The 11549-nt window shown below is 43.0% G+C and overlaps 1 protein-coding gene across 1 annotated transcript in view; it reads right to left on the reverse strand.

Annotated features, from left to right (window-relative positions):
• Positions 1-1041, reverse strand: part of PM20D2 (peptidase M20 domain containing 2) — an 18976-nt gene extending 17935 nt beyond the window's left edge. Inside the window, exon 1 of the mRNA XM_019472758.1 lies at positions 902-1041. Within this exon, the coding sequence (XP_019328303.1) occupies positions 902-1041 (140 nt within the window). The remainder of the gene's footprint in view (positions 1-901) is intronic.
• Positions 1042-11549: the final 10508 nt, after the last annotated feature.

An 11549-nucleotide genomic window follows, 5' to 3' on the forward strand; every position in this document is an offset into this window, starting at 1 on the left:
GGGCCCGGCCCAGAAGCACTTGCCGGCGCGCCAACCGTCCTCAACACCCCGCCCGCACCTGTCCACCGGCGTGTGGGCCCGGCGCTCCCGCCGCCGACCCCTTTTATCGCCTCCTCGGCGCCGCGGGGCACGCTGGGAAGCGTAGTTCGTCACCCCGGCACGGCCCGCAGGCGGCGGCCCACCAGAACTACCCGTCCCAGCGCGCCCAGGGGGGCGTCCCTCGCCTCGCCGGTGCCGCTAGAGGAGTTCCGCGGGCGCCCGAGGTGGGACCTCTCCTTACCCCGTGCCAAGCCTGTGGGCGTCCTTCCCGGTGCCACTTCATACTTTTAACCGCTGTGTTTTGTTGCTGACTTAACGCACGTCTTGCTCATGCGTGTGTTTACCAGCAAAACAAGCTAATTTAAGTCTTCAGCTGCTCTCTATGCACCAATTCCCAGAGATTAGATTCAAGTGCAAGACATGCCATAACTCTGCAGGGCTTGGAAATTAACACCCTATTTTCTCCAACATCTCCTTTATTTTTTCAACTAGTCTGCCTGGATTTTTTTCAATCCTGTCTGCCTGGATTTTGCTTTCTCCTTTATGTTTCTTTGGCATTTCTGAACCCCAGGCCCATGAGAGCTGCTGGGCGGTGTAGCTGGCTGGGCGGTGGTAGCTCCAGACTGTCCCCACCACAGTTATGCCACCTCCGCCGCCTGCGGCCTGTCCTCTTCCTGCGCCCGTGGGGCACGTGCAATGCCCAGTCACACACCTGAACCCGCAGCCACAGGCAGCACGGGTGCTTTGTTTATGCACGGTAAAGCTGGTGCCATCCACAGCACCGCGCGCAAAGCACGTGGGCTAAGCCTCTGCGCAGTCCAAGCGCTGAAAGTTCAGCGCTCTCGGGAAGCCTTGGACTTGCCGCCTGTATGCTGCATGGCATGTGGGCGCATAGTGCTGCCCACAAAAGTCCAAGCAGTAATCATCTGTGGCTTTGCTGACTTTCATAATGAAATCCTGATGATCAGATGCATGGGTTTTGGGGGGCGTTCCTGAAGTCATTGTGCAACACGGCATTTGTTTAAAATCCTGTGTGCACATATCACTAATGATGGTTTATCAGTAGCTGGGATGGGCGTGAAGTGCTCATCGGGAGTTAATATTAGATACAAGCCAGATAGCAGGGAGTGTGGCCAGATAGCAGGGACCTTGCCTACCTAACCAACCTATACCTGACGAAAGCTGACAAATTCTGGCATTTTTCCTGTATTCATTGAATGACCAGAAATTTTAGTCAAGGTTTATCAACTATGACCTTTCTCCACAACTTTTCTGTCACCTGGAGAGGTGCTTTGGTGTACTGAACTGCAGGTTTCCCTTCCCCACAGAAGATGAGGAGGTCCTTTTCCTAGTGACAGCCAAACCCCACATGACTCTTGGTCACTCCAAGCAGAGTTCAGGCTCCCATGCCTTATATTTGTCCCGAACTGTTTTTACTCTTGTAACCCACTCCAGCAAGTATCGTGGTTGTGGTTGGTTCTTTCCCTCCACCCCCAAATCCTTCCAAGTGGAATAAAGCCCTCCACCCAAAAACATGCGCTGAACTTCCAACTACCCTATGGATACATGCAGTTAGTATTTGTCAGCAGCTGAGGGGGCACGTACTCAGCAAAGGGGTCATGTAATTCAGGTCTGTTTGCCAAGGGATTTCTAGGACTGGAAGCCTTTTGGAGCAGTCAGGGTGCTCCTGAGGATAGTGCCAGCGTGCTTTAGGAACAAGCACTCTAGGCATCCATCAAACTCAACCACTTTTGCACTCATGGAAAGAGCTGACTCCCACTTTAAGTTTTAGTGAGGGGAGAAAAAAATCCCCACATGTTTTTTCTTCCTGAGTACCTGGTTCCCTGAGGAACTACTGTTCACTATATAGTTTCACATTTCTTCAACAAAAACATGGGGTCCTGCTCAGTCTGCTGTATACAATCTTTAGCACAGATTCACCCTATAGCTTAAAGGCGAGAGTCAGATGGGGACTCTTGGGCTCCATTTCAGTGCAGAAGAGGAGTATCTTCCACAGAGCACAAATTCTTTCTCCCCTCTTTTCCCAGTCATCACCTCCTTCCACTAATGCCCCTCCAGTCTGTCTTTGCCCCGTCTCTGGGTGCTTGTTACAGCCCCACTTACCACATGCAGCCAGTTCTAGTCGTCACTCCTCAGCGTCACCCAAAAAGTACTACTTTGCCCCTCCAGGCTCCAAGTCAGTGTTTGCAGTCCCATTCTCCTCACCTAACGGATCCTAGTTCTCCTGTCCTGCTCCCTCCTCCTAGCTGTATTCCCTACCTCCACCAAGCACCAGTCTCTCCCTCCCAGCTCTTTCAGTCTCCGCTGAAGACAATCCCCGTTTGTTGCCCAGTCAGCCCAGGTCACCTCTCCACTTGTTTCCCATCCCAGTCTCCCTAAACCCTATTTTCTTTACAGCTTTCAAAGTCTGCTCTTCTACTTTTCCTCCTTGCTCCTACCTCTCCTGTACTTTGTGTGCAGTCTCTACTCCACCTGCATCTGATGCAGAGAACTCCCCGTATGATGCAGCCTGTGATTTGAGAATTGAAAACGAGGGGCTTTTTGGCTGAGTTAGTTTTCTGCCGGGCCACTGAAATGGCTCTGCATGGGGTCAGATGAGAGCAGTCAGAGCAGCACGCTGCAGAGGACATGCCAATGCGTGGCCAGGGTGACTGTGACATGAAGGGCAAAGCCAAAGTGGCCAGCGTACTGACTGGTTGTAGTCTAGGACTGCCTTAGGCTGCTTTGGCATTACAGCTGAGGATGTCAAGTCTCAGAGCCACAGCTGAGCCTGAGCTAACGGGCACAGTAATGGCGAGGCTTGGCTACAGAGCAAATTGCACTGTGGCAGCTGCCTCTGAACAAACCGTCCTCGTTTGAAGGGCTGAAGAAGGAGCAGGGAGTGCACAGGAATGCAGGCATTTGAAAGTGAGACAAACTTAGCTCTGGCTCATCCAGGGAAAATTTACCACTCATGGGGAGCAGCTAAATTAATTTTAGGGATTATGTTATCTGCTCACAGCTTGCTCCCCCCCCCCCCCCCCCCCCCCCAAACCCATCCAACAAACCACGAGACGCCCCCAGCCCCCCCCCAACTGAGATATCTCAGGTAATCACAGGGTTGACTTACTCATGTGACCACAGCCTTAATCATTTGAATTAACCTTTAGGATATGCTTAAAATCCTCTTTGTCTGCCATGAGGACTTGTGCAGCATGTGTCAGTAAGATATCCAATAATTTAAAAAAATTAAGCATTACAGGGTTTATGCCCACTTGACAGTTCCAACTTGCATGTTTGAAAACTGATAATATGTATCATAATTAGTGCTAACATCAGTTAACATGATAATGGGAATGTTATTTTGGTATCTTCCACTTCACAATCCCAGATAATTTGCACGCTCCATGTACAACATCATTTTCTATCACTAGTATTGTGTGTCTATTTGTGCTAGGTCCCGATTTTCCGTCTGTATATAATTGATCTTTCTGAACTACAATATTTTAGAGTGTATAAATGTGTTAGACTTTAACAAATGCTGAATCTATAAAATACAACACATTCAGCAGGTGTCCGTGTTGGGAATGCTAATATTTTACAATGACCCTTTGAGATGTGGAATCTCTCTTTCCTCTTGCCAAAGTGTGAAATGTTCATTATAGGATAGAGCAGGCAAAAGGAGGAATGTGTTAGAATTATCTCATGTAGATGAGGAAAAATCATTATGTAATCTTTACTTACTCCTTTTCCTTTTACAGAAAAAATGCATGGCCTTTTGCGGATTTCTTCCTCATCAGCATTTCCTAGATACTAAGCTATGGACTATGTCCTAGCAACAGGGGAGTCTCAATGGCCTTTGTGTATGCTGCAAACTTTCACAAGGTGATCTACAAATCACATCTACAGATGATTTACAGATGACAGAATCACAGAGTCACAGAAGGCTGAGGTTGGGAGGCACTTCTAGACATTCTCTAGTCCATCACTGCAGGGTCGGCTGGAGCAGGCTGCCCAGCTGGGTTCTGAATATCTCCAAGGATGGGGACTCCACAACCTCTCTGGGCAACCTGTGCCAGTGTTTGACCTCCCTCACAGTAAAAAAGTGTTTTCCTGTGTTCAGATTGAATGATGTGGTTTTTAATTTGTGCCCATTGCCTCTTGTCCTGTCACTGGACACCACCGAGAAAAGTTTGTCTCTTCGGGTATTTAAGCACATTGCTAAAAGCCTCCTGAGCCTTCTCTTCTCCAGGCTGAACAGTCTCAGCTCTCTCAGCCTCTCCTCATATGACAGATGCTCCAGTCCCTCAGTCGTTTTCATGGCCCTGCGCTGGACTCATTCCAGTAGCTCCATATTTCCCCTGTACTGGGGAGCCCAGACCTGGGCCCAGCACTCCGGCTGTGGTCTCACCGGTGCTGAGTAGAGAGGAAGGGGTCACCTCCCTCGACCTGCTGGCAACGCTCTTCCTAGCGCAGCCCAGGTGGCTGTTAGCTTGCTTTGCTGCAAGTGCACACCGCTGCCTCATGCTCAGCTTGGTGTCCACCAGGACCCCCAGGTCCTTCTTGGCAAAGCAAGGCCACAAGAACTTTTTTTCTGTTGCAATAAAAACAGTGTTATGACTCCTGACATCAGATCAATTTAGGAAAGACAAAGGAAAAGGTGTGAAATATTTTATTCATAAGCAATGGATACATGCTAAATGAAGTCTCTGTTCCTTTTATACAAAGCCCTTGCCGTCCTAGTCTTGTTCCTATTCTATCTCCTCCTCAGCATGTGGTAATTGTTTGTGTGGCAGAACTAGTGGATATTTACAGCAGAGATGTGATGGTACCTATCAAAACAAGCAATAATTTTTTTGCTCCTTATGTTAGAAAGCTTCAGTTCACACACATTTTGTCTCCTATTTTAGGAGAAGGCACCAGTCTTTCAATGTTCTATGCACATTTGAAAATTCACTGAATGACCCAGTAGGAAGAAAAAATTTATATTTACTTGTTTCATTTTCTGTAAGTTGTGCCTTAGGTTATGATCGTGAGAATATTGTATTATAGTCAATCTAAATTATAAATCTACAAAATGCAAAACTTATATCCAAAACATCTTGTTGTGGTCTACTAGACATAAGAAAAGAAAAATGAATGCGTTTTTTAAAAACAAGGTCAAAAATACTATGCTGATATTTCAATTGTGATAAACAAATAATGCAGTGTTAGACAGTTAAAAACACTGTTACTAACGGAGGAAATACAATCCAGGCATCATCATTATGGTTCTTTGGGAACAGCAAGAATTGTGCATATATTTATTTGTAAGTAAACAAGAACAAGCTTTGCAGCTGCTAATTTGATTCATATTCCTGGAATCAAGCTGTAAACAAATGCTTGTATTTTTGTTTTAGAGGGTGGATGAGGTTCGGTAGCTTTCCATTGGTCTAAAAGAAGGAACATCTGTTGTGGCCATAAAAAACTTGATGATCAAGTTTACCACATCCCACATTAGCAACATTAGGCATTTAGGTTGAAATCTGGATCGGACTGAACTCGGTGAAAGTTTCACTGTTAAATTCAGGGTGGCCTGGATTTCAAGCCAAAATCCAAAGCTTTAAAAACAATAGCACAGCGAGAATTAAAAACAAAAGTAGGCTGATGCTGTGTGTAGCAGCTATACACTGACTTGCCTAAAGTAACATTCCAGTCTGGTTTACAAATAGCCTTATATTAGGAAGTACGTATCAAGACATTCAATGCTACGGAAGTGGATTGTATGTTTAAAAAGAAAGCGTGATAAAAGCTTCTTTGGTCGGATCACGATATCAATATCACCATAGAGCAGAAGAATTTTAAAGATCTCAAAAAGAGAAATGGCCAAAGTCACTGAAGCATATTGTGTTCTTTAACCATTAATGGATCAAGGATGCCACTACGTCCTATACATTGCTTATCAAGGGAAAAGAAATGCAGGATAGGTGGATTCAGAAGAGCAAAGTCTTCTCCCTATAGACACATCGTTTGCACCACTTAAGAGTTAAAAATGGGGTCAAAATTTCATTGTCCAGAGCAGACTGAGTCAGACAACATGAGCTTAATGTTCCCCTCAGGTTTGGTTACATTATGTACAAAACTTGGAAATAAATGCTGAAATTCAGTATGTTTATCCCTCCGGTCCTTTTTCATCTTCCTTTCCCAGTCACCTGTGTATTAGCTATTTGACTTAGTGGTTAAGACCTCACCATTTGTCCAAATGCTGCGAACCTGTACCCAAAGGGCAAGGTAAAAGCCCTGCTTAGAGCTCAGATACATTCACTGAGAAGGCAGCTGTGGCTATTTGAGACGCCGCTGCCCCCAGCTCTTTGTACCTGCCAAAGATGCCTGCCCCAGCTCTGGTGGCAGAATGAGACACAAGTGTCTCTGAGGCTCTTTCAGTGCAAAGTCCGAGAGCTTAACTCAAGCTGCCCCCACCCCCCTTGGCATTTCATGCTTTAAACACTGGGCTTTATCCTGAAGCAGCTTAGAATTATTTGTGTTTTCAGTCTGCTGACTCTGCTGTGTGGGTGGTATCCTCCGGGAGAGAGGCAGTAATATTTTAAACCGACAGAGTTATTTTCAAAACAATCACTTTCATGCACCATTAGCCACAGAGGCTGGTGTAAGCTTTGCTGGCTTTAGACTGGTTTAACAAAACAGCGCTCTTGTATCTGCTGCAGATTTTCATTTGCGCTCTGAAAGCTGCAAGAATGCAGCGAGGGCTTAGTTGTAGTCTGTATTTTTGCTGTTTTTCTTTTTCCATCTGGGGTGTGATTTTTTTAACAAGAAACATTAGTTAACTTCAAGAAAAGTTCAACAATTGCCTGAGTTCAGTATTGCCAGTTAGGGCAGGTAGCCATTTGAAAGACAGGGCTAGATAAACTCGCATTTCTTTCTTTGGTTTGGCTCTCTGAAGAGTTACATAAAACTTACCAGCTATTATGGGGCTCCTTGAAGTTTGCACAGCAGAATGTAAACAGAGAGTTAAATCTCTGGTGTTACTGATATCCAATACTCTTAACGCACAACACTTACTGACTGCTTGCTCTCTCTTCTACATTCAAACTTCTTTGGTTTCGTAACAGCAAGAAAAGTGTCAAATATGAGAGATCTTACCTTGGAGAAAAATGCCTTGAACCCCTCCCACTTCTCCAATAAAAAGATCTTGTCTCAACTATGCGCTTTTATTTCTTATGCCATTAAATTTACATGTCTATTTTAACCTATAATATGGTCATGTATTTCACATTATACTATAGGTCAAATGTTACGTTTGTATCATTTCTGTAGTAGCAGCATCATTACCGTCATAATGCTACCCCAGCTTGAAAAGATTTGTGATGAAAATGGCCTGATCACATAGATGTCCCATCAAGACACTTGATGCTAAAACAGCTCCATTACTGACACTATGAGCCTTTGTTTGTCATATTAGGGGCTTTGTTATTTGATTGTGTCTTAGATGTCTAGTTCCTTTCTCCCTCTAAAAGGCACATTTTGCTTATTTAAAGTCAGGTAAATCCGGTGGTTCGTTTCATAGCATGACTTACTAACTGGTCTATAAACACAAACAGAGGGGAAGGAAAAAGTGATCATAAGGTGCAAATCTTAAGTCTCTATTGCTGCCAAATCCTACAGCCTGAGCAACAAGCTGCCTCACCCCTCAGGAAGGGCAGGAGCAGGCACATCAACAGTTGCTGCTGGCTTTCCTGCTGTACGTTCATTTGCTGGCTGACCCGCAGACCGCTTGTGCTGTGGACAGCACAGTAAACAACCGCACAGAAGAGAGGCAGGCGTATAGCACTGAAAAATTGCAGGCACTTTGCACATCATCATTAACTTCCCCCCACTACCCGTAAAAGAGACAATTAATCCATCTCTATATTCATGAGACCAACTGTTTTCCCTGTTAAATCTTTATACAGCTAAAGAGAAAGTAAAAAACTGTTACACAAACCTCCACACATTGAACTGCTGCTCTCCTCTGTCGATTTTTAAAATGGTTGATAATATTTTTCATGTTTATGACAACGCAAATGTAAGTGAAAAATGAAAGCTAGCCTGTGCTAAACTTTTCAAAGTAATGAAAAAAAGTCTGATCTTTCCTGATGTTAAAATGTCCCTTTACTAACATATATATGCCACCAGTTATTTACAGTGACATCCTATATTGTTAGAAATAAAGTTTAATTCTGCTATTGATTCAAACAGAACCGCAGTCAGGCCCCAGCTCTTTTAGTCCCTTGGAGGAAAAAAGTATTTTGCGGCTCTTACAGATCTTTGTTTTTAATCCGTTGACTCTTTGAAGCATTACAGCTGTTTGTTCATAGACAGTATCTATTTGTGGGTTAAACAGACAGAAGATGACCACTCAACTCAAAAAATTCAGTATTAGATTTTCTATTTTTTTAATTGCATTTTAAATGTAGGTGGAGATATTTATCTCATAAAAAATTATGTGAAAGCCTCTAGTTTGTTTCATATGAGTATACTATTTTGCAGATAGACAGCAAAATTATGAGATATTTACAATCCACAGGAATCTTAAATGGATTACTTGTTAGGCATCACAAATTACTATTAAGTACTTTGTTGTGGATTTAGTGGTACTAAGGAGCTATTGAGACAGCAAACCAGCAGCTTACTGTGTCTAACTGAAAATCTCTTTACCCCCAAAGCTTTTTTGCTATTTTTTTTTTTAAAGCTGAAGTATTATACATTGCATAATCATAAATACACTTGTATTAAGTGTTGACATTTTCCGTAATACCTTGGGAAATTACATTTAAAAGACTCATTATTTTTGCTCCTATTACTGAACAGATTTGTACCAATCATGCAAATACGAACACAACAAGCCTTATGGGTGTTCATTAATAATGAATATTTGCTTCAGATATTAATTTCAAAATAAATATTAGCAAAACCATACTTTATCTATTCGCAGTGGGAGTATACAAAGCAATAACACGCTGGCAATAGCCATTATAACACACAATGATTTTTTTAGTCTTTATTTAATTTATGTGATATCACAAACTTAAATAAACACTCACAGAGTATGTTTGCACTCACCACGTATACTCCTGGGTTTACTGCTGACAAGAAGAGGTTTACAGGTATTCTGAATTTGCAGATTTGTTTGAATTTATATCAGTTTTCTGGAAAAAATCAGATAAGTGAAAAAGGAAAAAATATATTTGTCTGCAGGGCTATTAAAAAGAATCATATTTCTAATTTACAATACTATGAACTTTGCTGATGTGTATATATGAATAACTCAGGAGAGTGCAGTTGGATTTTTTCAGGTCAATGTAACACACGTGCAGAACTTTGCCAGAGTTTTAGCGTCGTTTGAACTTGTGCAGTCATCACTGTGAAATGAAACAAGTATGTTTTTATATTTTTAAAATCCAAGGAAACCAGGACATCCGGTATATCCAGAGACCTGTGAACAAGTACTGAAAATTGCAAACAGTTGTGGTCAAACTGTATTACTGAACAAGCTAGTCCAATCCATTTTGGTTTCAAGTAATGGTTAAAATGATTTCGAGGTGAAGTCATGCATTGCCCAATGACATCTGGCAAACTTGGGTAATGTGTTCTAGTTGTTTCTAGTCCAAAAGAGCTTGATGTTTAGTTACCCCAGCCTGTTCGTCATTGCCTAGAGTTAAGCTGTTTTGGTTTTAAGCACATCGTAGAGACCCTGAGTTGCAGTTTATTCAGGTACTTCATAACCTTATTACCTTTTCATAGTTTATTATAAATCTCAGATCTGGTCTGTGCATTTACACTTTACAGAGATCTGACTTTCCTTCTACTGTCCCAAATCTTTTCATGAAAGAGGAGACAGAGGTGGCTTGATGTTAGCAGGTGGGAAATGGGTGTATCGCAAACAGCATCCAGTTAGTAGCAAGGTGGCCAGGGCCAGTTCCTTTCATTAAAAAGTTCATCTCCTACATTCTCACGCACAATCTTCATGCTCCAACAGAGATCTGTGTGCTCGGTAGTGTGTTTTATGTATGCTTTGTATCACATGCATGTGACCTCCCCTCTCCTTATCAGTGCTGCTTACCGTATCACATACCAAAGGCACTTGTTAGGACTTGTGTGCGATGCCGGTGATGCATCCCCTATTCACCCATGTGGAGATGTGCCTTTCCAGAAATCTGCCTGTGGATAACTTGAATGTCATCACTTCAAATCAAGAGCACTATTTTAAAAAAAAGTCATCCTTGCAGTGTGTGGGTAATCCATACTGAACAGGCACATGGGAGAGAGCTGAGGGTGCTGTGCAAGGAAGTTAGGGAGACAACTTGTAGACATGAAATGCTCTTTATTTCACATGTTCACCATTAGAAAACAAGAGAAGCAAATTTAACTGGAGCCTGACAAGACCCACTATATACTGATTCCTTCCCTAAGCTTTCAACAAGGCTGCTGGAGAAGCAGAAAGCAGATGGACATGAGCACCTCTTTGCTGAAAGCAGTGTTGCCCAGGATTCACCACCAGCAAAAAAGCCAGGCCCTTCTTGTTGCATTCCCTCCCCACTCAGTTATACTCACCTCTAGCGTATTACTCCAAGACCTGCACTCAGTTGCTAAAAACATTACCTGATTGAATGACCTCTTGTGATATGTAGTCTCACTACATACAACAGCTAGGTAGAGCAAAAGGGTATTAAAAATATACGTTAAACTGCGGGATACCATAGGGAATCTGGAAACTTCTGTGGCTTTTAAGGGTCAACAGATGGCCCAGAGTGACCTACTTTGGAATAAATAAATAAAAAAAGAGAGGCTAAAGTTGCTCTGGCAAGGAGTGCCTGTGCTGGTACTGGGAAGCTGCGGTGACTGCCGAGCGCAGGGGACTGACAACGGGGTGTCTCAAGGCTGCCAGCTGACTTCGCAGCCCAGGCTTCATTAGTATGCGTTGGCTGTTCTGTAGCCTACTCAATATGTGCCGGTAATATTAATCTGGGTTCCCTAGCAGCAGGTGCCTCTATCATAAGATTCTCTAGCATGATTACTTTGCAGATTGGCAGAAAGTCCAAGGTTTGAGTGACTCGAAAGAGCAAAATTAAATTTCCAACCCTAGCAATGTCTTTTCTGGAGTCAGGCTGGGTATTGATCTACAGTATCACTTTTTACTTTTAATAGAACTTAAGAAAAAATGACTTCATTCTCCAAAGAAAAAAATACATCCGGTACTTTCAATCAGCACCACAGACATAAAAGTAATTGTCAGATTTTTCCACTCTCCTCTTATAGTTGCTTTAAGGTGTAAACCATCTATTAGTACTACTGCTAATTTCAATGGGAAAATCTCTGAATTGTGTTATTCCTATAATATCACGTGTCCGATTCCTATAATATCATGTGTCCTCACTCTCCTCATGAGCTATTTTGTAAATTCCACCTATTTTCACTATCGTATCTGGCCTTTTCCAGAACTTTCCTTAAACAAAGAGCACATAAATCCTTCC

Source organism: Aptenodytes forsteri, unplaced genomic scaffold, assembly GCF_000699145.1.
Source record: "Aptenodytes forsteri isolate BGI_AS27 unplaced genomic scaffold, ASM69914v1 Scaffold20, whole genome shotgun sequence".
Classification (NCBI taxonomy): Eukaryota; Metazoa; Chordata; class Aves; order Sphenisciformes; family Spheniscidae; genus Aptenodytes; species Aptenodytes forsteri.